General features: G+C 53.6%; 1 protein-coding gene across 1 annotated transcript; it reads left to right on the top strand.

Moving 5' to 3' along the window:
- Nucleotides 1-3,592: 3,592 nt before the first annotated feature.
- On the top strand, nt 3,593-24,439 carry Myl10 (myosin light chain 10). Its single transcript, XM_004666285.2, has 8 exons — nt 3,593-3,685; nt 11,171-11,263; nt 12,439-12,514; nt 13,293-13,397; nt 18,822-18,900; nt 22,492-22,540; nt 22,645-22,763; nt 24,417-24,439. The coding sequence occupies exons 2-7, from the start codon at nt 11,228-11,230 to the stop codon at nt 22,741-22,743; spliced, it is 444 nt and encodes a 147-aa protein (XP_004666342.2). The 5' UTR covers nt 3,593-3,685; nt 11,171-11,227; the 3' UTR covers nt 22,744-22,763; nt 24,417-24,439.
- The last annotated feature ends 1,078 nt before the right edge of the window (nt 24,440-25,517 follow it).

Below are 25,517 nucleotides of genomic sequence, written 5' to 3'. Positions count from 1 at the left end.
AAAGATGTGTGCCACCACACTTGGGAAAGAGAGGGCAGAGAGAAAAGATATTAATGAGAATGGGTGCACCAGGGCCTCCAGCCATTGCCAGTGAACTCAAGACACATGCGTTCCTTTGTGCATCTGGCTTTACATGGGTACTGGGGAATAGAACTCACTCAAGTCGTTAGGCTTTTCAGGCAAGAACTTAACTGCTGTACCATCATCTCTCCAGCCACCCTCCTCTCTCTCTCTCTCTCTCTCTCTCTCTCTCTCTCTCTCTCTCTCTGTGTGTGTGTGTGTGTGTGTGTGCGTGCGTGCTTGAGGCATGGTCTCACTCCAGCCCAAACTAACTTGTAACTTACTCTTAGCCCAAGATGGCCAAGAACTCATGCAGATCCTCGTACCTCAGCCTTCTTTGTTCTGTGACTAAAGGCATGTGCCAGCGTACCCAGCCCCTTCCAGATTCTTTAGGACCCAATTTGTTGGCCTCCAGCCCATAATGGCCCCTGTACATGGGCAGTGACATTCTCTCTCTGGTCCCTTCACCGTTAGCATCACACCAATGTCAATCACCATGGTGTGCAGTACCCAGAGCTCAGTAAGTGCTCAGTACACCCTGAATGCCATTGTCACTCAAATGCTCCAAACCCGGTGGGGGGGGGGGCGGTGACTGAGCCCCAGCTCTCAGTAAACAGTGTGCTCACGCTGGCTCTCTATAGTCAATGAGCGTTCGCTGCTCCAAGTGCCTTAGCGATGCAGTTGGCACGTGATGTGCTCTCCAGCACAGCGGTGGGCAACGGAGCCCTCCCGAGTGGCGGGATTAAGAGTGTGCGCCACCACACCCGGCGCATTCTCATTTCTGTGACAGGATGAGCTTCGCACAGGAATGATGTATTCAGGCTCACGGTTTCAGTGGATAGACATTCGTCGTGGTGGGAAGGCCTCGGGAAGGGACCAGCTACTCTTCAAGACAGCTGGAGCTTTGGGGGGCAGCTTCTCACATGGAACCAAACAGGAAAAAGACGCATACCTGTGGAGATATACACCTGAAGTCCCAGCACTCAGGAGGTGGAGGCAGGAAGATCAGCAGTTCAAAGCCATCCTTTGCTACATTGTAATTTCAAAGGTAGCCTGGGCTACATGAGACCATGTCTCAAAAATAACCTCAACATAGTCGGGTGTGGTGGTGCACGCCTTTAATCTCAGCACTCAGGAGGTAGAGGTAGGAGGATCACCATGACTTCAAGGCCACCCTGAGACTTTGTAGTGAATTCCAGGCCAGCCTGGGCTAGAATGAAACCCTACCTTGAAAAAAACAAAAACTAAAAAACCTCAACAGCAAGAAAGGCAGAAGTGTTGCTCAGGGGTAGACAATATAGAATCCCCCAATGAGGGGCTGGGGGCATGGCTCAATGGCAGAGCCCCTGCCTAGATCCCCCAGTGAGGGGCTGGGGGTGTGGTTCAGTGGTAGAGCTCCTGCCTAGAAAACCCAGTGAGGGGCTGGGGTGTGGCTCAGTGGTAGAGCTCCTGCCTAGAATTGCCCAGTGAGGGGCTGGGGGCATGGCTCAGTAGAAATGAGATACCTTTCAAGGCCCACCTCTGGTGACTTATAGCCACCATTCAGGTCCCATGTCCCAGAGGTTCCATAACCTCCCTAAATAGCACAACCAGCTGGCGACCCAGTGCTTAGACACATGAGCCTGTGGGGGACATTTCACATTCCAGCCACAGCTCACTCTGAGCCCCTGACGGTGCTGGATTCCCTGGGGCTTCTTGGGTCTTTCAGGTCAGAATGGCTGTCAGATGATTGCCCAGGCGGAAGGCTGTTGAGTGAACACGTTTGTGGGAGCCAAGAACTCTTAACACTGAGTCCTAGCCTTTTATTCTTTTTTCTTTAAAAAAAATTTTTTTTCTATAGTTACTTATTTATTAGATACAGAGAGACAGAGGGAGATAGAGAGAGGGAGAGAGAGAATGGGTGCGCCAGGGCCTCCAGCCACTGCCAAGGAACTCCAGATGCGTGCGCCCCCTTGTGCATCTGGCTTGCGTGGGTCCTGGACAGTCGAACCGGGATCCTTTGGCTTTGCAGGCAAATGCCTTAAATGCTAAGCCATCTTTCCAGCCCTCATTATTATTATTATTATTTTTTACTTTGACACAAGGGCTCACTAAATTGTCCAACCTGAGCTAGAATTCACTAATTTGCTACGTACCCCACGCTGGCCTTAGGCTCATGACCCTCTTTCCTCTTATCTCCCAAACCGCATGGATGACAAGGCCTGTACCATTGTGCCTGACAGGAAGGAGATTCGGGAAAACCACTGCAGAGCAGAACGAGTCAGGATGGGCGCTGGCCACGGTGGAGGTCAAAGGGAGAGGGGTAGTGTGTTGACCTAGAGGTTGTTAGAGGTGGAAAAGTTAGGAACGAGGGTCAAAAGGCAGAGTCACCTGTCCTAACTAGCCGGGGTGTGACCTGAGTGACAGCTGTCGCCCTTCTTGGGCAAACGATTTCCCAAACACTTTACACTGTTCTACAGCCCTCACTGGACTCCTGTTCTTAACTCGCTGTGACGGTGACCCATTGTCATTTCCAGTGATCCCTCCCTCCCACCGGGCAGGCCAGGGGCTCTCTGTTTGCTCAGGTCTCTTCTAAGCCTTCCGGAGCCCCTCTGGGATCCTGGAGGTGGTCCCGGGAGGCAGGAGCTTAAGCCACACCTGTGATGCAGTCTGTGGCAGTCTGTGGCAGAGGCAGGAAACTCTGGTCACTGGGAGTTAAGAGATCGGATGGCATCATCGTCCTCCTCGTTAAGCCCGGGGCCAGGAGCTCCCCGGGGTCAGGCCCACAACTGGGCAAGAAAAGTCTGCACCCCTTACCTGGCACCGACAGCGGCCATCTGTCCATTGCATGGGCCCAGAAAGGGACAGACACCTGCTATGCTATGATCACTACAGCCAGTGGCTTCCAACAGGCTGAAGTGGTCCGAACATGGAATCCAGGCACCTGTCCCCAGCCAACATTCCCTTTACTGACTAGACATGCTGTGGCGTGTGTGGTAGGACCCCCGAAAGGGCTCTGGGACATGGTGGAGCTTGATCCATGATATGGGAGGAGGGGCTCTACCCAGGGATTCAGGAAGGCCAGAGGTGCTGGATGGGGTCAGCTTGGTCACAGACAATTGGGATAGAGGTATGGGGATGGCAGCATTTGGACCAGCCGAACCTTCTAGAAGCTTTCTTATGAAAGAGCGTCCGTCTTCCTAGAACCACTCACTAGCTCTAGGGATGTGTGTGTGTGTCTCCTTGTGTGCCTCAGTTTCCTCACTTAGCAAGGGTTAAAGATTGACTAGAAAGACGTATGCTTCAGAACCTAACATGACCTTTTGTTGTTTTTATTTAAGTATCAGTTACTCCTCCCAGGGCCTGGATCAGCTGTACCAAGGCCTGGAGGTCTGAGGCCAGCTCCGGGGACAGTTAAGCTCTGCAGCTTTGGAACGCTGGCAACCTCCTGGCCCAAGCCCGGTCCTCTGTCCCTGGCAGCAAATCACATGTGGTTTCCCCCTACGCGGCAGCCAACTTGGCCAGATGGACTGGGACTGCCTTTGAGGCCACAACGGCCACACCGGACACCCAAGGAGGCTGCTGGGGGCAGGTGTGGGCCCTGCTAGGCACAGCAGCTGGAGAATTTCTTGGACCTCATCCGGAGGTGGGCGTGCGTGTGTGTGTGTGTGTGTGTGTGTGTGTGTGTGTGAGAGAGAGAGAGAGAGAGAGAGAGAGAGAGAGAGAGTGTGTGAGTGTGTGTGTGAGAGAGGCCTGGTGTGAGTAGGGTCTGGCTTTGCAAACCCCCCCTCAGCAGGGTCAGTTGTATTTTTCTTTCATTTGTTTTTCTACTTTCTTTAGAAAAAAAATTTTACTGTTATTTGACTACCAGGGTGGGGGTGGGGAGAGAAAATGGACAGCCAGAGCCCCTAGCCACTGCAAGTGAACTCCAGACTCAGGCACCGCCTAGTGCACCCATCTAGCTTACGTGGGTTCTGTGAAATCAAACCTGGGTCCTTAGGCTTTGCAGGCAAGCACCTTAACTGCTGTGCCATCTCTCCAGCCCTGTTTTTCTACTTTCTTAATACCTTATGCTTTTTGATTTCTGTTTTTGTCTTTGATTTTCTCTGATTTTTAGCCTCTCCCCCCCCCTTTTGGAGGATGTAACCCAGGATCATTTGCATGCTAGGTGAGTGCTATACTGCCTCTCACTGGGGGATTCTAGGCAGGAGCTCTACCCCTGAGCCACGCCCCCAGCCCCTCATTGGGGGATTCTAGGCAGGAGCTCTACCACTGAGCCACACCTCCAGCCCCTCACTGGGGGATTCTAGGCAGGAGCTCTACCCCTGAGCCACACCTCCAGCCCCTCACTGGGGGATTCTAGGCAGGAGCTCTACCACTGAGCCATGGTCCCAGCCCCTCACTGGGGATTCTAGGCAGGAGCTCTACCTCTGATCCACACCCCCAGCCCCTCACTGGGGGATTCTAGGCAGGAGCTCTACCACGATTCTAGGCAGCTCTACCTCTGATCCACACCCCCAGCCCCTCACTGGGGGATTCTAGGCAGGAGCTCTACCACTGAGCCACACCCCCAGCTCCTCACTGGGGGATTCTAGCCAGAGGTGTTCCTGATGCCTCTCCCTGGCAGTCTTGGTTTTTTTTTCTTAATCAGGATCTAAGGCTGAAGAGATGGCCAGTGGTTAAAGGCACTTTCTTGCAAAGCCTGATGGCCTGGTTTCAATTCCTCAGTATCTAATTTTGTAGCAGCAGGATGCCCTGATGTGCCCATTATCACCCCTCCAAATAAATAAATGAATATTTTTAAAAACAGGGTCTCACCAGGTGTGGTTGCACACGCCTTTAATCCCAGCACTCGGGAGGCAGAGGTAGGAGGATCGCCGTGAGTTCGAGGCCATCTGAGACTACATAGTGAATTCCAGGTCAGCCTGGGCTAGAGTGAGACCCTACCTTGAAAAAACAAAGACAAAAAACAAAAAACCCAGGGTCTCAGGCTAGAGAGATGGCCTAGTGGTTAAGGTGCTTGCCTACAAAGGCACAGGAGCCAGGTTCGATTCCCCAGTACTCATGTAAGTCAAATGCACAAGGGGGCGCATGCGTCTGGCGTTCGTCTGCAGCAGCTGAAAGCCCTGGTACTCCCATTCTCTCCCTCTCTGTCTGCCTCTATCTATCACTTAATTAATTAATTAATTAATTAAAAAGAAAAACAGGGTCTCATGTAGGCCAGGCTTCCCTTGCCCTTGATCTTGCTAAGTGGCTGAAGATGACCTTGAAGTCTTGATCCTGCTGCCCTCACGTCGCACGCACTGGCACTATAGGTGTGCAGGCTTCACCTTGTACACGGGCAGCTTCCGAGGGGCCCCTGAGCTTGGGGGTAAGGATGGCACTGCTAACCTCAGAGCAACAGTCCTCACAGTTTTTACACCTGAAGATTCAATCAAACTGCGATGAGAAATATTCAGGACGGGCTGGGGTCATGGCTCAGTGGTGGAGCTCCTGCCTAGAATCCCCCAGTGAGGGGCTGGGGGCGTGGCTCAGTGGCAGAGCTCCTGCCTAGAATCCCCCAGTGAGGGGCTGGGGGCGTGGCTCAGTGGTAGAGCTCCTGCCTAGAATCCCCCAGTGAGGGGACTGTGGTGTGGCTCAGTGGTAGAGCTCCTGCCTAGAATCCCCCAGTGAGGGGCTGGGGGCGTGGCTCAGTGGTAGAGCTCCTGCCTAGAATCCCCCAGTGAGGGACTGGGGTCGTGGCTCAATGGTAGAGCTCCTGCCTAGAATCCCGCAGTGAGGGGCTGGGGGTGTGGCTCAGTGGTAGAGCTCCTGCCTAGAATCCCGCAGTGAGGGACTGGGGGCGTGGCTCAGTGGTAGAGCTCCTGCCTAGAATCCCCCAGTGAGGGGCTGGGGTGTGGCTCAGTGGTAGAGCTCCTGCCTAGAATCCCCCAGTGAGGGGCTGGGGGTGTGGCTCAGTGGTAGAGCTCCTGCCTAGAATCCCCCAGTGAGGGGCTGGGGGCGTGGCTCAGTGGTAGAGCTCCTGCCTAGAATCCCCCAGTGGGAGGCTGGGGCGTGGCTCAGTGGTAGAGCTCCTGCCTAGAATCCCCCAGTGAGGGGCTGGGGGCGTGGCTCAGTGGCAGAGCTCCTGCCTAGAGTCCCCCAGTGAGGGGCTGGGGCGTGGCTCAGTGGCAGAGCTCCTGCCTAGAATCCCCCAGTGGGGGGCTGGGGGCGTGGTTCAGTGGCAGAGCTCCTGCCTAGAATCCCCCAGTGGGGGGCTGGGAGTGTGGCTCAGTGGTAGAGCTCCTGCCTAGAATTCCCCAGTGGGGGGCTGGGGGCGTGGCTCAGTGGTAGAGCTCCTGCCTAGAATCCCCCAGTGAGGGGCTGGGGGCGTGGCTCAGTGGTAGAGCTCCTGCCTAGAATTCCCCAGTGGGGGGCTGGGGGCATGGCTCAGTGGTAGAAGGCTTCCTTGGTATGCATACAGCTATGGTTTGAATCCCTAGCAGCACAAATAATGTAGTAAATATGTAAATGAGGAGTTTCATGGGCTCCACACTAATACTACAGTAATTCTACAAAGGACTTGAGCATCTGCAGATTTTGGGGATGGGAATCATGGGATTTTTTTTTAAGGTTAACTGTAATCATATGACCTGAGGGGACCCTGAAGGTCAGAGTGAAGCAGACTGGTTGGGATGAGCTGTCATAACCTCTATTCTGTCCCAGTGAGAGGACTGATGTCACAGAGGATGACACCTCTCCTGGCTCCCGTGGCTCCAAAGTCCCTGTGTTTCCCCAGTCTGCATGGAGGCCCTGCCTCAGCGAGCTCTCCTGACCCTCCTTGGCCCAAGTCTTCCCCACTGCTTTCTGGTCTCTGCTTACTACAAGTCCTTGGCCACCTGCCCCCTTCCTGGGCTGTGGTCCCTTGGCTAGAGAGCAAACAGTTGGTCCTGAGCTGTGGGAGATCTCTGTGGCTTAAGCAGTCTCCAGATCCATGGGATTTACCCAAGGGTCCCACAACCCCACCTGCTCCCAAGGGCCCCAGGGAGATGCCTGGCTTGAGCACCCCTATCTTGTCCTTGGTCACCTTCCAAACTGTTGTCTAGACCTGGAATGGAGCCCGGGTCCTGGGGGAGCACTATTTAAAGGGCCATCCCAAACCACCCGCACCCTTGCTGCAGCGGGAGTAAGCGCTCTGAACCATGGTAGGCTGGGGCTGCTCTGCCTCTGGCCAGGGCCCCCCTCCTGCGTCTCGGCTCTCCCATGGAGCTCAGGGCTTCAGCTTTTGGTCCCTTCTCCCTGCTACCCCTTCCCACTCCAACCTCAGCCCTGGCCTCCTTCCTCAACTCTCACTTCGTCCTGTGACCTTTGACATCATGTGTGATTCTAACCCTTCACCTCCTGCTCCCAGTTGTCCTAACTGACCTCATTCTGGAATTCTCTTGACTTGCCACCGTGCCTGGACTTGGTTCAAAACCCTTGCTTGCCCCCTCTCGTGTTGCCAACCCCATCTATGTAGGTACTGATTTAGAGGTCTGCTTTGACTTGGAGGGGTCCGTTAAGGTAAAAGTGGGGAGAAGGAGGAAGAGGAGGGTAGAGAGACAGAGAGATGGGTGAGTCGGAATTGAGGACTTCACGGTGGAATCTGGGGCTTTCTTCCAGCTTAGAGGACGAGGTTGCTGCTGGGCATCTGGGGCCTGAATTCCAGCATGTTGGAGCTGAGGGGTCCCCCTCTGTGGCTCTGTGGCTTGCTTACGGATCTCCCTTGCCTGTGCCCCGATCTCCTGGGACTCAGCCCCTGCCCTTTCATCACCCTCTACTGATGGGTGGCCCATCTCCAACTGGGCCGTGAGCTCACTAGGGACAAGGACTTGACCCAGCTCTTGGTGTTGGGTCTGACAGGAGGTTAGCATGTATCTTGTAAATGTGTCCTGAGGCTTTGAGGTAGACATTCTTTTGGTTTTATAAATCAGCAAAATGCTTGAGGAATGTAAGTTTGTTTCTTTTCTTTCTTTCTTTTTTTCTTTTGCATGTGTATGTGTGTATACGCGTTTGTATGTGTGCATGTGTGTGGAACCTGGATATCAACATCAGGTCTTCCTTGATTGCTCTCCCCATTATTGTTATTATTATTGCTGTTGTTGTTGTTACGAGTCAGTCTCATGAGGCATCTGGAGCGCCTTGATTCAGCGGCACTAGCTCGCCATGGAGCCCTCCTGTCCCTGTCTCCCAGGCACTGCGATTATAGGCACGTGCCACTGCTCCCGGCTTTTGCATAGGTACTGTCATCCAAACCCAGGTCCTCAGGCTTGCATGGCAGGGACTTCACCCACGGAGCCACTTCTAGAGGAGCCCACGCCTTTCTGAACATCACAGAGGCTGCGAACGGCAAGGCCAGGGTTAAAATCCAGGCTGGGATGTCCTTCTTTCCTGTTTGTTCCTTTCAGACACCCTTTTATTTTATCTTACTTTGCTTTGTCTTTGTGTGTGTGTGTGTGTGTGTGCTTTTCAACATAGGGTCTTGCTCTAGCCTGGACTGATCTGGAATTCACTATATAGTCTCAGGCTGGCTTCAAACTCACAGCGATCCTCTTACCTCTGCCTCCTGAGTGCTGGGTTTAAAGGCGTGCGCCACCACGCCCAGGTGACCTGATTTTTTGAGGGCGCAGCATGAATGAGAATGCACAGTTGTGCTGGCTTGCTGGCAGCTCAGAGGCCTGGCCAGGACTCCCATGTCTCCTTTGAGCAGTCAGGACCAAGATGATACCTTACCCCCTTGCCAAGTTCTGGCACCTAGGAAGGCAAGAGACAGACATGAAAGGCTGGGATGGAGAAGCATATGGAGGTGTGTGTGCGTGTGTGCGTGTGTGTGTTTGGGGAGTGATGAGGCAGAAAGCAGCTCTGAGAACGGGTAGAATATCTCACAGACGGAAGTGATCATTTTTTATTAATCAGTGGGGAACGTATATGTAATTATGAGAGACGATCTCCACAGGGAAGTTCCTTTCTTTATGTCTGAAGGGATTTATAAATAGTACAGAGGTTTTATAGCATCCTTACACGTCTTGGCCTTGGCCACCCTATCGGCCCCCTTTCAAAGGATTAGCGGAGACAGAGTCCCAAGTAAAGACTAATTACAGGTGGCCAGGCGGGTGCTGCTGCCCCTACGAGGCCCAGGGGCTGGAGGGAGGTGAGGGGGAGGAGGAGGGACTGGGAAGAGCACACAGGTGCTTGGGTGGAGGTGAGGAATTGGGGAAAGCCTCTACTGGGGGAAGTAGACAAGGCTTGGCCAGGAAAGGTATTATTGGCTGGGATGAAGGTTTTGATCCCAGTCATTCCTCTACTGACATCCAGGGCCAATTTGGGGACTCACTGTTCTAAGCTTAGGAGCTGGGATGATGATTGATAGGAAAAAGTGCCCCAGTGGGGTCTGCTCAGTGTGTGTGTGGAAAGGTGCTCTTGGGCACCAGGATGTTTTTAAAGAAACCTCTAGAAGCAGGAAGTCAGGCTAGACACATGGAAGGCATGGTTTCATGTGCTGGGTAGGCGGAACCTGGGTTCAGGACAGCTGCTTGCAAACTTGAGATGATCCCAGGTCAGAGCTAAGTCCAGGCAGAGATGGGGCACAATGGATCTCTCCCTTGAGGTCTCTAAATCTGGAGGCAGATATGTGGAGGAATGACAGGCAGTGGGGTACAGACAATGGCAGTGATGGCCCAAGAATGGGCAATGGCCTGGGATCCAGGAAGACTTCCTGGAGGCTCCCCTGGCTGAGACTAAACACAGCGGTACACACCCATCATCCCAGCACTCGGAAAGCAGAGGCAAGAGGATCATGAGTTCAAAGGCAGCCTAGGCTATGTATACCAAGACCTTTTCTCAAAAAGCGTTCTTGGGGACTGGGTAAAGTGTTTGCCTTGTAAGCATAAGGACCTGAGTTCGACCCCCCCCCCCCATAGAACCCATGTAAGAAAAAAGTCAGGTGTGGTGGTGCAGGCTTGTGATTCTTTTTTTTTTTTTTTAAATTTTATTTATTTATTTATTTATTTGAGAGCGACAGACACAGAGAGAAAGACAGATAGAGGGAGAGAGAGAGAATGGGCGCGCCAGGACTTCCAGCCTCTGCAAACAAACTCCAGACGCGTGCGCCCCCTTGTGCATCTGGCTAACGTGGGACCTGGGGAACCGAGCCTCGAACCGGGGTTCTTAGGCTTCACAGGCAAGCGCTTAACCGCTAAGCCATCTCTCCAGCCCTTGTGATTCTTGTATTAGGGAGAAAGAGACAGGAGGGTCCCTGGGACTGACTGGCCAACCAGTCTAGCCTATTTGGTGAGTTTCAGGCCAGTGAGAGACCCTATCTCAAAAACCATGCAGAACTGTCTTCTCTACACACATCCCCTGCATGCACACAACACACACGCACCTGTACACACATGCACACACATATCACAACCTTTTTGAGGTAGGTTCTCGCTCTAGCCTAGGCTGACCTGGAATTCACTATGTAGTTTCAGGGTGGCCTTGAACTCACGGTGATTCTCCTACCTCTGCCTCCCGAGTGTTGGGATTAAAGGTGTGCTCCACCACGCCGGGCCTCATGCCACATTTTTAACAACAACAACAACAAAAATCCTTGGGTGACAAGCCAGATGTGGGGAGAAAAATCTGGCTAGAGCAGGTTTAGGGTGAGTAGGGGACCCAGGAAGGCAGCAAGAGTAACCCCGAGATCCTGTCCAGGGATGGATCTTGCAGAAGGAAGAGCCCAAACATTATGCTGAGAACAGTCTGGAAACTTCTAGCAGCTGTGCAGGCCAGATTCTAGCTGAACAGAGGGTGACAGGAAGCCCCCACATGGGGCCTGAGGACAGAAATGAGCCCATTCTGAGCCAACACTGGCCAGAGAGGAGAGGCCTGGCCTGGGGTGGACGGACTGGACCTATACCAGGTTCCCATCCCTGCATGTGGGACACTCTACAGAGGTTTTCTGGGGTTGGAAATGCCCTGATTAATTATCCCAGCTTTGCTGCGGGCACCAGGAGGGTGGGTGGCATCAGCCAGCACTGTGATGCGCTGGGACCCGAGTCCTGGCTCTGGCGTCGGCTGACCTCTGGAGGAGGTGGCAACCTGTCAGGCTTCCCCTGGTCCCCTACAGGCACCTAGAAGAGCCCGGAAGAGAGCAGAAGGTGGAGCCAGCTCCAACGTCTTCTCAATGTTCGATCAGTCTCAGATCCAGGAGTTTAAAGAGGTTGGTTGGTGATCCCAGAAGACCTTTGAGGGGGCGGGGGCTTACAGAACACATGAAAACTGTTCAAGGAGGGCAGGAGAGATGGCTCCACCGTCAAGGTGCTTGCTTGTAAAACCTGACAGCCTGGGTTTGAGTCCCCAGGGCCCACATAAAGCCAGATGCACAAAGTGGCCCATGCATCTGGAGTTTGTTCACAGTGGCAAGAGGCCCTGGTGTGCCCATTCTTATTCTCTCTCTCTCCTTGCAAATAGATAAATAAAAATATTTTTTTAAAAAAGACACAACTTTAATCCCAGCACTTGGGAGGCAGAGGTAGGAGGATCGCCGTGAGTTCAAGGCCACCCTGAGACTCCACGGTGAATTCCAGGTCAGCTTGGGCTAGAGTGGGACCCTACCTCGAAAAACAAAAACAAACAAAAGAAAGAAATAAAGAAAAAGAAAATTATTCAAGGAGACCTCAGTGGCCTCACATGTCATTCTCTGGCTGTCACGATGTGCCACACTGGAGCTGTGGCTTGCTGTCCCCTCTATACATTCCTGAGTGCATGCATGTCATGTGACCTCAGGCAAGAACTTTTCCTCTCTGAGCCTCAGCTTCCCTCTGTGGGTTGGTGTGTCATGACGTGAGGGGACTGAGTGTGGAGTCCCCCAGCATGCTGAATTATAATAAGCACTCAGAAAGAGTGGGCCACTGAGCTGAGCAGGTGTGTGTGTGGGGGGGGGTGGGAGTTGGTGAAGAGCTTGAACTGAGTTTTTCAAGGAAGGGTCTTGCTCTAGCCCAGTCTGACCTGGAATTCACTATGTAGTCCCAGGGTGGCCTCGAACTCACAGCGATCCTCCTGCCTCTGCCTCCCAAGTGCTGGGAGGATTAAAGATGCATACCGCCACACCTACCAGAGAGAGAGAGAGAAAAAAATAGCTGCAGAGAAAGAGAGAGGAGCGAGAACGAGAATGGGAATGCCAGGGCCTCTAACCTCTGCAAATGAACTCCAGATGCATGTGCCACTTTGTGCATCTGGCTCTGTATGGGTACTGGGGAACCGAATCACTTGGGTCATTAGGCTGAACTGAGGTTCTTGTGGCAGCAGATGTCAGGGAAACACCTGGGTGGTGGTGGTGGTGGGGGCATCTGGGCTGGGTAGACCACGGCTGCTCAGGGCTCGTGTCTCTGTCAGGCCTTCACCATCATGGACCAGAATCGGGATGGCTTCATTGACAAGGAGGACCTGAGGGACACCTTTGCTGCACTGGGTGGGTGATGTAGTGACTGGAAAAACTTGGAGCTTGAAGGCGGCGCTGCTAAGTGTACGCCACCAAGCAGAAATAGGTGACTGTGGACGTGCTAAGGTAGGGGCATTGATTGAAGGGCTCATGAGCTGAGTGGGGTAGAAGACAGTAAGGTTCCCACATGTGAGATGAGAACTTGGGGGGGTAGGAAGGACATTTTTTTTTGGTGGGGGTGGGGGTGGTGGGGGGCACATTTTAGGATCAGTAGTGGCCCGTGCAAAGGCCCTGGGGTAGTGAGAGGTCAAGAGAGTGTAGGAGTCGGGTGTGGGGGTGCACGTCTGTCATCCCAGCACTCCCAAAGCCGAGGCAGGAGAATTTTGAGTTCTAGGCTAGCCTGACCTGCATAACAAGACCACCTTAAAAAAAAAAAAAGAAAAAAGCAGAAAGAGTGGAGTGGGTGGATAAGAGCTAGGGTGCCAGGAAGATTTGGGTTTGGGGGGACACTTAAGTGTCCACTGGGACTGTGAGGACTCCCCATCTCTGGAAACGCATAAACGCTGAGGCCTCTATGCGCTTTTCTTTCCACTTATTTGGCCTCAAAAGGGAAAGTCAATCTTTCTCTGCTTTCAAGGGAAGTTGGGGAGGAGACAGGGCCAGGGCTGAGGGTGTGGGTGGCCCCCGCTAGGTGGACGGCGGGAGTCCATTGAGAAGGAGAGCCCGCGGCCTCGGTAGCGGCCTGGCTCACTTCTGGCTGGCAGCGTTCCTTTGGGCCGCTCATGCTCCCGCGCTGCTTCCTCTCCAGGTCGCATCAATGTCAAGAATGAGGAGTTGGATGCCATGGTGAAGGAGGCCCCAGGGCCCATCAACTTCACAGTCTTCCTGACCATGTTTGGAGAGAAACTTAAGGGTGAGTGAGGCTCTCCGGAGGCTGGGGGGTAGCTGAGGAAAGGAAGTCGATATATGTCCCTACATGGCTCTAATTTTCACGTAACCACAGCTGGGAACATGGTATGGTCCTCACCACGCCATCCACTGGATGCACACACGATCCCAGGCCCTGCCTCCCTTTCCACCTCTCTGAATACAGTGGAGGGCACTTTCTTTGCAAACCCTTTGCCCACAATCAGGACAGTACCTTCCGCTTCCCTCCTATTACCATTTCCCATTTCTTTTTTTTTTTTTAATTAATTAATTTATTTATTTGAGAGCAACAGACACAGAGAGAAAGACAGATAGAGGGAGAGAGAGAGAATGGGCGCGCCAGGGCTTCCAGCCTCCGCAAACGAACTCCATACGCGTGCGCCCCCTTGTGCATCTGGCTAACGTGGGACCTGGGGAACCGAGCCTCGAACCGGGGTCCTTAGGCTTCACAGGCAAGCGCTTAACCGCTAAGCCATCTCTCCAGCCCACCATTTCCCATTTCTGAAAGCCTGTGCTGCCGCTCTGCTCCCCTGCTGACAGGTGACTGACAGGTGAGGCAGAGGAGTGCTGTGGGGAAAAAGTGTTTCTGAAAAACAACCGTGGTTGACTGACCACATTGCCAGACAGGTTACTCACCTTGACCTATTCCGTAGTCACCACAGTCTCAGAGAAAGAATTAGAGAGCTTCTGTTTACCAATGAGGAGTCAGAGGAGGCTGAGAGAGGTGGTGTTACCTGTTCCAGGTGCGCCAGGAAGAGAATAGCTGGAATGGAGCCAGTATGCTCTCCTGGGTCTCAGTATCCTGTCTAGGGTTAGAGGACGGGGCCATCTCTGTCCCCTTTCCCTCCTAACTCTGGGACATCTTCTGTATAGACATTTCCAAGTTTGAGGACTCTATGATTGAAAGGAAGGGTCAGACTGGGCTGTGACTGTAGAGGGAGGTGAGCAGTGTGGGCACCCTCTCCTCAGGCTGCCCCTGACTTTCCTTGACTTTTGAGATCCCAGATCCAGCCTTCCACACACACTGCAGGGTGACCTTGGGTGGGGTGGGGTGGGCTACTTTTTATACCTCAATATTTCTGTAGAGTGCTTGTCTAGAATCCTTCAGTGAGGAACTGGGGGCGTGGCTCAGTGGTAGAGCTCCTGCCTAGAATCCCCCAGTGAGGGGCTGGGGGCGTGGCTCAGTGGTAGAGCTCCTGCCTAGAATCCCCCAGTGAGGGGCTGGGGGCGTGGCTCAGTGGTAGAGCTCCTGCCTAGAATCCCCCAGTGAGGGGCTGGGGTGTGGCTCAGTGGTAGAGCTCCTGCCTAGAATCCCCCAGTGAGGGGCTGGGGGCGTGGCTCAGTGGTAGAGCACCTGCCTAGAATCCCCCAGTGAGGGGCTGGGGTGTGGCTCGGTGGTAGAGCTCCTGCCTAGACTCCCCAGTGAGGGGCTGGGGTGTGGCTCAGTGGTAGAGCTCCTGCCTAGAATCCCCCAGTGAGGGGCTGGGGGCGTGGCTCAGTGGTAGAGCTCCTGCCTAGAATCCCCCGGTGAGGGGCGGGGGTGTGGCTCAGTGGTAGAGCTCCTGCCTAGAATCCCCCAGTGAGGGGCTGGGGGCGTGGCTCAGTGGTAGAGCACCTGCCTAGAATCCCCCAGTGAGGGGCTGGGGTGTGGCTCAGTGGTAGAGCTCCTGCCTAGACTCCCCAGTGAGGGGCTGGGGTGTGGCTCAGTGGTAGAGCTCCTGTCTAGAATCCCCCAGTGAGGGGCTGGGGGCATGGCTCAGTGGTAGAGCACCTGCCTAGAATCCCCCAGTGAGGGGCTGGGGTGTGGCTCAGTGGTAGAGCTCCTGCCTAGAATCCCCCAGTGAGGGGCTGGGGGCGTGGCTCAGTGGTAGAGCTCCTGCCTAGAATCCCCCAGTGAGGGGCTGGGGGCGTGGCTCAGTGGTAGAGCTCCTGCCTAGATCCCCCAGTGAGGGGCTGGGGTGTGGCTCAGTGGTAGAGCTCCTGTCTAGAATCCCCCAGTGAGGGGCTGGGGGCATGGCTCAATGGTAGAGCACCTGCCTAGAATCCCCCAGTGAGGGGCTGGGGTGTGGCTCAGTGGTAGAGCTCCTGCCTATACTCCCCAGTGAGGGGCTGGGGTGTGGCTCAGTGGTAGAGCTCCTGCCTAGAATCCCCAGTGAGGGGCTGGGGGCGTGGCTCAGTGGTAGAGCTCCTGCCTAGAATCCCCAGTGAGGGGCTGGGGGCGTGGCTCAGTGGTAGAGCTCCTGCCTAGAATCCCCCAGTGAGGGGCTGGGGGCGTGGCTCAGTGGTAGAGCTCCTGCCTAGAATCCCCAGTGAGGGGCTCCACACGGTGCTTCTGCTGTAATGTGAGTTGTACACTAGGGGTGAACAGGAGTTTAGTTGGGACCCTTTGGGGTACTCATGGAAAGGAGAAAATACTTTATCTCTGAAGACCCTGAGCCCATTTTGTAGATGGGGCAGTAGAGGCTTAAGGGTCAGGATCATCTTTCAGGCTGTGGCTAAGCTGGAGCAGTGACCCAGGGCCCTGGTGGGGACCATGTTACTGCAGTTTTCCCTCACTTTTTCAGGGACACGCAGCCTAGGAATCCAGCTGAGCTTGTCATGCAGACTTGGTCAGGGCTGCATGCGAGGCTGGTGGCAGAGGCTAGCAGCCCAGGAGGACAGCCGGCTGGGGCGGGCCCTGTCTTGCCCACTAATTGGGATAAGGAAACTTTGCCATGAGATGTCCCACAATGGCAAGCAGCCACTCTGCAGGCTATTGGACGAGGCTCTCGGGGCTCAGAGCAGGGAGGGGAGGCAGGGTGCCACTGGCTGAGGTGAGTGTCCCACAACTGGGCCAGAGCTAGAGTCCAGTGCCTGGTCCTCAGGATGCTGAGGGGCCGGCCAGCCACAGACCACTGTGAGACCTCTTCAGAGACTGAGATTTTTAGCTAGTTTGTGAGAACAGGGGGAGATGTGGCCTTGGACACAGAGAGACCCGACTCAGCCCAGACTGGGACCCTTGCACCTCTCCATCTTCACCAGCTCAGACTCCACCTGGCCTGAGCTGCTGTGCTTGGGTTAGCAGCTTCCTAACTCGAGCTCAGAGAAGCCCATTGCTGTGTCTTCCTGGGCTCCCATTCAGATGGGGGATAGACGCAGAGGGCCCTGACCCAATATGATGAGGGAGACCCAGAGGAGACCTACGCAGTCTCTGGGGGAGACACAGAGAGCTCTGACCCATTCTGGTGGGGGAGACAGAGACGGTCCTAACTCAATCACATGTGAGGGCCTGGACCCCCATGGATGTCCACAGAGGTGGGTTACACCTCCTTCCTCTTGTTAGTGGGGCTTCAGGCAAGAAATGGAAACTGTGTGACAGGTTGGGGTGTCGTGTCTAGTACCTGGGGGCTCTGGGGTCTGAAGGGGACCGCGTGGGGAAGCTGCTGGCCTGGAGCTGGGCACTCGGATAGGTTCATGGTTCTGATCCAGTTAATGTCGGTCAAAACCTAACCCTTCAGTCAGGCGTGGTGGCTCCTGGATGTAATCCTACCACTTAGGAGGTAGAAACAGGAGGATCAGGAGTTCAAGGTAATTCTCAGCTACATATTGAGTTGTATGTGGGGGCTGGGGCGACAGGAGGTCCTGACTCGATCAAAATGACCAAAGAAACCAACCCCTCCCCCCCCCCACAGCCATTACTGGCCATCAGCCAGCTGGTCTTATACAGTGGGGAAAACACACCTCTGACCCCACGACTTGGCTTCCCAGGGCCACGGTGAGGGGTGCGGAGCGGCACCACCAGGACAATAAGGGTTGTCAGGTCACCTGCTGTCATCTCAGAACCCAGGAGACCTTGGATAAGCCCCTTCCTATCTTTGGGCCTCAGTTTCCCCATTAATACAATGAAGAACCTGGGGTATTAAGGCTCATTATGGACATCAGAATCTCTTCTCCCTCCTCCTCCTTTTTTCACTCCTCCTCCAGGGTTGAGGACAGAACTCACTGTAACTACTCACAAGGAATGAAGTACTGTACCACACCCCCAGCACTCACTGGGGATTCTAGGCAGGAGCTCTATCCCTGAGCCACGCCCCCAGCCCCTCACTGGGGGATTCTAGGCAGGTGATCTACCCCTGAGCCATGACCCCAGCCCCTCACTGGGGATTCTAGGCAGGAGCTCTACCACTGAGCCAACACCCCCAGCCCCTCACTGGGGGACTCTAGGCAGGAGCTCTACCACTGAGCCACGCCCCCAGCCCCCTCACTGGGGGATTCTAGGCAGGAGCTCTACCACTGAGCCACACCCTAGCCCCTCACTGGGGGATTCTAGGCACACACGCAGCCCCTCACTGGGGATTCTAGGCAGGAGCTCTACCACTGAGCCAACACCCCCAGCCCCTCACTGGGGGATTCTAGGCAGGAGCTCTACCACTGAGCCAACACCCCCAGCCCTTCACTGGGGGAGTCTAGGCAGGAGCTCTACCACTGAGCCATGTCCCAGCCCCTCACTGGGGGATTCTAGGCAGGAGCTCTACCACCAAGCCATGTCCCAGCCCCCCACTGGGGGAATCTTGGCAGGAGCTCTACCACTGAGCCAACACCCCTAGCCCCTCACTGGGGGATTCTAGGCACACACCCAGCCCCTCACTGGGGATTCTAGGCAGGAGCTCTACCACTGAGCCATGTCCCAGCCCCCCCCCCCCACTGGGGGAGTCTAGGCAGGAGCTCTACCACTGAGCTACACCCTAGCCCCTCAGTGGGGGATTCTAGGCACACACCCAGCCCCTCACTGGGGATTCTAGGCAGGAGCTCTACCACTGAGCCACACCCCAGCCCCTCACTGGGGATTCTAGGCAGGAGCTCTACCACTGAGCCACGCCCCAGCCCCTCACTGGGGATTCTAGGCAGGAGCTCCACCACTGAGCCACGCTCCCAGCCCCACACTGGGGGATTCTAGGTAGGCATTCTAGTGAAGTAGGATTTGGGGGCCATGATGTTGGTATCATCCTGTGGTACCAGAGGATGACGTGAAATGATCATGCAACACACAAAACAGAATTTGAAGGAGAGCCAGGGAGCTCCACTGGAGTGAAGCCCAGACCTGACTTTCCTTTGCAACTTTTATGAAGAGTTTAAGGCAGAAGTTATGGAGAGTTAAGGCCAAACTGAAAAATGTTTCTTGTTCTCAACATAAGACAGATCATGAGTTGCTGATTCATGCTTATTGTATCAGGAAATGTTTGGGAAAGCTGTTGAGTTCCTTGTGTCTTAGAATCTCACACCCAAAGCCATATGGTTTTCTATGTCCCCAGGACAAGCATGATATCCACACCATGGAACCTTCCCCTACCCATCAGCCCAACTTGGCACCTGTCTCTGAGCCATCCTCACTACCCTCTCATTCTCCCTGCCTTGTGTGTGCTGCTTCTAGGCACGGACCCAGAGGAGACCATTCTTCATGCCTTCAAAGTGTTTGATACTGAAGGGAAGGGTTTCATCAAGGCTGACTTGTAAGTGCCCAAAGGTTCAGGGATGGGGTAGGTCAGGGTGGGCATTAGTCCCATCTCCTCTTCCATCCAGAATCCAGCCAAGCTAGAGCAACATCCAGCCAGGAGCTCTAAGGTCTCTGTCCAGCCCTGAAATGATGTCTCATTTCCCCCCTCGGGGCCTTGGTGTTCCCATCTCTACCTGTGTGTGGAACTGGATAAGAAAATGTGGCTTAATGAGGGCGGATGCAGAGGGGGAGAGGTGAGTCTTGAAGGATGAATGCAGGTTGCCCAGGAGAGGACAGGAATAGTATTCTATATCTGGGAATAGAAATGGTGAAGTCGGCCTGGGGAGATGGCTTAGCAGTTAAGGCGTTTGCCTGCAAAGCCAAAGGATCCCGGTTTGATTCTTCAGGACCCACGTAAGCCAGATGCACAAGGGGACACATGTGTCTGGAGTTTGTTTACAGTGGCTGGAGGCCCTGATGTGCCCATTCTTTCTCTTTCTCTCTCTCTATCTCAAAAAAAAAATACATTTTTTTTTAAAAAAAAGATGGGCTAAAGAGATGGCTTAGTGGCGAAGGTGCTTGCCTACAAAGCCAAAGGACCCAGGTTCAATTCCCCAGAACCCACATAAAGCCAGATGCACATGGTGGCACATGTGTCTGGAGTTCATTTGCAGTGGCTAGAGGTCCTGGAATGCCCATTCTCTCTCTGTCTGTCTTTCTCTCTAATAAATAAATAAAAAAATATTTTAAATAAAAGAAATGGTGAAGTCCAGGCCTTAGGGTGTGTAGGCTGGTGAGCTGGACTGTGTGGGTGGAGCTGGGCTGGAGGAGAGGAGACACAGAGGGACAGGCAGAGAGGCCGACCCAGGGGAGGAGAAGGAGGTGGAGGAGGAGGATGAATGGAGCAGAACTAAAGGGAGAGGAGGGAAGAAGGGAAGAAGGATTAAGAGAGAGAGAGAGAGAGAACCGAGAGGAGGGAAGGGGAGGACAGAAGGGTTGCAGTCCCCAGGAGGCTCACGGGGATTTAGATGGAGAAGGACAGACAGGCCAGCATAGAGATAGAGATGCTGAGGGGACCCAGGCTGAGGGGAGAGAACAGAGCCAGTTGTTAGCAGAATGGATGGAGTTGGGGTCGGGGACGAGGACGCGGATGAGCAGCTTGGCTTGGGATGTCTGGGTGGGAGACGGCCAGCTATACTGCAGACCCTTGGGCTGATAGCACGGAGGTGGAGGGGTCCCACAGGACGTGTTCGTGGGGGACACGTGTAGTGGGAGCAGAGGTGCAGAGAGCCCAGTGGTAGCCTGCTTTGGTTCCTAGAGCTGGAGTTATGCTGAAGCCATCCCTCCCAAGGCTCGGTGGGCTTTTGGTGGCTCTGGGTGTTGAGATGTTCCCTCCCTACCCAGGGACAGGCTGGTGACAGTGATGTTTCTGTTCAGCTTTCGAGGATGAGTCCATAGCCTGTCAGAGCCTCTAAGTACGGGGCTGTGGGAGAAGGCAGGTGGAGTCTGGAGGAGGTGGGCGCATCTGTTTCCTCTTCTGCAGTGCCATCAAAGGCTGTGAGACAGACTCCTTGGTCTGCAGAGGAACTTCCAAAGAGTGTTTCTCCAACTGGAACCCCCACCCCCCGGCTCCCTCACCAGGGCCGGAGGCTTCCACTTGCATCTTGGGAACCTGGGACACCCCCCCTTTGACACTGGCCTAGACCAGCTCCTCTCTCAGTATCACGAGGCCAGAGTGAGAGGGAAATGCATCCATAGCGGATCTATTTGGGAAACAGGAGGTACTGCCCAGGGCTGTGGGACCTGAGAAGTGTGGCTGCTGGCCAGAGAGGCCACAGAGAAGGTTCTGGTTACAACAGAGTCTGTGCAAAGTTCCCTGCTTGGGGACCTGGAAATTGTGACTGTCCCACAGTAACATAAATAATGGAAAAATGGGCATGTGCCCTTAGTGGGACCTGGTACTGCTGGCGCTGGAGGGTACTCTTGGGTGCACGGGGCCTGGTTCAGCTCTGATGCCATCCCTGTCTACTGAGCTTGCTTAAGCTCCACAAAGTCCCCCATAGAGGACATTTGTCCCCTTCATGCAGGTCCCAATGTAGATCCTACTTCTAGCAGCTCTGGCAGCTGGGAGCAGATGCTGTCCTGGACCCCAAGGGGGACAGGTCCCATCTTGCCACAGCTTCTGTTGGATAAATCATTAAACCATCTCCACGCTCAGTTTCTCTCTTTATTTATTTATTTTTAACAACTTTATTTTTTATTTTATTTATTTGAGAGCGAGCAAGCATGCGAGAGAGAGGGAGAGAAAGAGGCAGAGGGAGGGGAAGAGAGAATGGGCGCACCAGGGCCTTCAGTCACTGCAAACAAAGTCCAGATGCGTGTGCCCCCTTGTGTATCTGGCTTACGTGGGTCCTGGAGAGGCAAACCGGGGTCCTTTGGCTTCGCAGGCAAATGCCTTAACCGCTAAGCCACCTCTCCAGCCCTCTTTATTTATTTTTATTTAAAAACATTTATTTGGGCTGGAGAGGTGGCTTAGCGGTTAAGCGCTTGCCTGTGAAGCCTAAGGACCCCGGTTCAAGGCTCCATTCCCCAGGACCCACGTTAGCCAGATGCACAAGGGGGCGCACGTGTCTGGAGTTCGTTTGCAGTGGCTGTAGGCTCTGGTGCACCCATTCTCTCTCTCTTTCTCTCTATCTGCCTCTTTCTCTCTCTGTCTGTCGCTCTCAAATAAATAAGTAAATAAAAATGATAAACAAAAAAATTAAAAATATTTATTTATCTTCTAGTAGAGAGAGGGATAGAGAAAGAAAGAGAGAGAGAGAGAATGAATGTGCCAGGGCCTCTACCCACTGCAAATGAACTCCAGATGCATGCACCACTTTGTGCATCTGGTTTTATGTGGGTTCTGGGGAACCAAACCCAGGTTGTTAGGCTTTGCAGACAAGTGCCGTAACTGCTCAGCCATCTCTCGGGCCCCTCAGTTTCTCTCTTGATGAAAGGGGATCCTAGTGCTCAGGTCTCAAATCTGTGAGAAGCCAAGGCCTAAGGGGACTCCATCATGGGCAGAACGTCCCATGATGCCCTTGGCCTGAAATGTGATCTTGTCATCTGGGAAGTTCTGGGTAGACGTCAGTGAAGATCACAGGGCACCAAGAACAAGGCCTGGAGGTTCTGGCCTGTCATCCCAGGTGCTCAGGAGCCTGAAGCTTGAAGAGGGCCAGCCTGAGAGACACAGTTATGAGTTCGCCGGGGAGAACCTGGCTAGAATCTCCCAGTGAGGGGCTGGGGGACCTCAGCCGTGGAACTTTCACCTAGCGTGTCTGAGGTCATGGGTTCCATGGGAATCTTCCATGGCAACCTCAAGGTCATGCTGAGAGTCTCAAGGTCCTTCCACTTGGTCCCTCCTTGATTCTAGGAGCGTTTAGGTTCCAAGGGAGGCAGCTGGAACTCAGATAGCTGTCTAGTGCTCCGAGCAGCCCTTCCTGTTGGGGTTCTCTCTGGCCCAGGGCTTTTTTGCTCCCCCCAGTGCCCTTCCCAGCCACAGGCCCATGCGCATGACTTCAGGGCCACCCTTCCCCCAGACATGGTGACTTCTCTCCACAAACAGCATCAAAGAGAAGCTCATGACCCAGGCTGACCGGTTCAGTGAGGAGGAGGTAAGCGATGGGTTTTGGAAGGAGGGTCCCATAGATCCCGTGCTCAGCCACCGTCACCCCTGAACCAGCCTGCGTCCCTGCCCACCCCCGCCCCCCACCCCCAGGTCAAGCAGATGTTCGCCGCGTTCCCGCCCGATGTCTACGGCAACTTGGACTACAGGAACCTGTGCTACGTCATAACACACGGCGAGGAGAAGGACTGAGAGATACGGTTTCCCCCACGGTCCGAGTCAGTGGCTGGGGGGGGGGGCTAGGGGGCCTGGGGAGGGAAATCCCCTGTGGCTGGTGTATACAAGGGGAACAGCCTTCATTGTCCTATCAGTTCGGGGGCTGAAGCAAAAAGGAGAAGAAGAAAAAAAAAAAAAACAAACTACAAAGATGTGAGTCTGGGTGGTGCTTGCATGGTTAACGCTGTAGTTAGGGAGACAGGGAAACTTTCCTATCCGTGTTGATTTTTCCATAACTCTTGCTGCCCTGGCTTTGCTCAGCTCTTTCTGATGAGCTGGTGTTTAGAACTAATTGACGGATTTAATACTCCCCAGCTGGACCCCAGGCCACTGCCTGTGGTTTCTGGGGGTTTTATTGAGCACCTAGCTCATGAGAGAGCTTGCGCCAGTCACGGGGATGCCAAGATGGGACAGGCCTATCTGTGGGCAGGAGGGGGTCACATGGACCTAGCGGAAGGGTGGGGTGGGGGGAGAAGAACATCAGTGGGGAGGAGGGGGGAGGAGAACAGGAGAAACTGGTCAGAGACAGCTGGGCAGGGGCAGGATTGGAAAGAAGGAGAGATGAACTCAAAGGACATTGAAAGAGTTAGCAAGGATTTCTTAGTCAGCACACACAAGGTGTCAAAGATCAGACACATAGGGCCAACAATTGGACTTTATCATAATCAAAACTGCCCATCAAGAAACACTTGAGGACTGGAGAGATGGCTTAGTGGCTTAGGCACTTGTCTGCAAAGCCAAAGGACCCAGGTTCAATTCTCCAGGACCCACTTAAGCCAGATACACAAGGGGCACATGAGACTAGAGGTCGTTTGCAGAAGCTACAAGTTCTGGTGTTCTCTCTCTCTCTCTCTCTCTCTCTCTCTCTCTCTCTCTCTCTCCATCTGCCTCTTTACCACTCTCTCTCTCTCTATCAAATAAATAAATAGAAAAGAAAAAAAAAGATACAGTTGAGACCATGCAAAAGAACAGATACAGGATGGAAGAAAATATTAGGAACCCACAGATTGTTGTCAAAGGCGTTCTATCCAGAAATATATATTCCTGCATGTCAACACTGGAAAATGTGCTTGTCACCTTTTTTGCTGCTGAAACAAAAGTAACTGAGCGAGCAGTTTTGGGGGAGGAAGGGTTATTTTCCAAGACTCCATTGCTTTGGGCCTGTGGAGAAGCAGAGCGTCATGGGAGCAGAAACCAGGGCAGAGCAAAGCTGCTCACCTCTTGGCAGCCAGGAAACAGGAAGCCAGGAAGAGGTGGGCCAAGATATCCCTTCAAAGGCAAGATCCCAACAATGAGTTTTCTCAAATCTGGCCCTACCTTCCAGGGTTTCTAGCAAGAGGCCAGGCTGAGCTACATACTGAGACCCTGTGTCAAAGATAAAACAGGGGGCCAGGCATGGTACTGCACGCCTTTAATACCAGCACTCCAGAGGCAGAGGTAGGAGGATCGCCATGGGTTCGAGGCTGCCCTGAGACTCCGTAGTGAATTCCAGATCAGCCTGGGCCAGGGTGAGACCTCACCCTCAAACACACACACACACACACACACACACACACACACACACACACACAAAACAGGGAGCTGGAGAGATGGCTTAGCGGTTAAGGTGTCTTCCTACAAAGCCTAAGGACTCATGTTTGACTCTCCAGGTCCCACATAAGCCTGATGCCCAAGATGACACAAGTGCACAAGGTTGTGGATGCACACAAGATGGCACACACATCTGGAGTTCCATTGCAGTGGCTGGTGGCCCTGGCATGCCAAGTCTCTCTCTCTCTCTTGCTCTCTCCCTCTGTCTCTAATAAAAAAATAATAAAAAGATTTTAAAAAGTAAAAATTAAAACAGGGACTGGGGAGATTGCTCAGTGGTTAAAGGTACTTGCTTGCAAAACCTGCCAGCTTGGTTTAATTCCCCATCACCTACATAAAGCCAGATGCCCATTCATCTGTGGTGCCAAGAGACCCGGGTGTGCCCATACACACACGAACATGTAAGTAAATATAATAAATATATATAAATATATATATATATATTATAAATATATATAAATAAATTTAAACTTAAAAATCCTAAAAATATCAGGTATGGTGGCATACACCTTTACTCCCAGAGCTTGGCAGGCAGAGGTGGAAGGATCACTGTGAGCTCAAGGCCAGCCTGAGACAACAGAGTGAATTCCAGGTCAGCCTGGGCTGGAGTGAACTCCTATCTCAAAAAGAAAAAAAAAAACCAAAAAATCCTAAACAAAATAAGAAAGGAAGGAATAAGTGGCAGAGCGGAGATGGGGAGCTAGGAAAGGGGAGGGAGGAGGAGAATGGCCCATCTGAGGTAGGATGGACTGACTGCCCTTGGCTCTCCTGTTGCCCAGGGAAGGCAGGAAGCAAGGCGCCTCCACCGGGTCAGAATTACAACAGAGCCATCCATTGCAGAAGAGGCCGAGGATTCCAGAACTCTCCCTGCACCCCAGCCCTGGCTTTCTCTTGTTCTAAGGCTGGCTTTCTTAGAAACCTTGAGTCGAGCTGAGCCCTGTCTATGCCACTGACAGCTCCTCAGAATAGTTTATGTCCAAGAGATCCAGGCAGAGCCAAGACTCCTCAGGCCGTGACCACCTGATTGCCGGAGGTTCCCGGCTTCATGATACCTGTGCCCATCAACCCGGGGGGAGGGGGGGGTCTGGCTCCCCCTGGAGACACAGAATTGCCAGTGGGGGGGAGAGGGGAAGAAGGGTTCCACGAGGCTCAAAGAAGAG

This window comes from Jaculus jaculus, chromosome 2 (assembly GCF_020740685.1).
Source record: "Jaculus jaculus isolate mJacJac1 chromosome 2, mJacJac1.mat.Y.cur, whole genome shotgun sequence".
NCBI classification, from domain to species: Eukaryota; Metazoa; Chordata; class Mammalia; order Rodentia; family Dipodidae; genus Jaculus; species Jaculus jaculus.
Note: the sequence above shows the minus strand (reverse complement) of the source record. Positions and strands in the feature narration are given on the sequence as shown.

What these genes read in the sequence shown, in the direction of transcription:
- Myl10 (XM_004666285.2), top strand. Translation starts at nt 11,228, where the DNA reads ATGTTCGATCAGTCTCAGATCCAGGAGTTTAAAGAG. An exon ending in AGATCCAGGAGTTTAAAGAG is followed by an intron (nt 11,264 to 12,438) that starts GTTGGTTGGTGA and finishes TGTCTCTGTCAG; the next exon opens with GCCTTCACCATCATGGACCA. An exon ending in GTTTGGAGAGAAACTTAAGG is followed by an intron (nt 13,398 to 18,821) that starts GTGAGTGAGGCT and finishes TGCTGCTTCTAG; the next exon opens with GCACGGACCCAGAGGAGACC.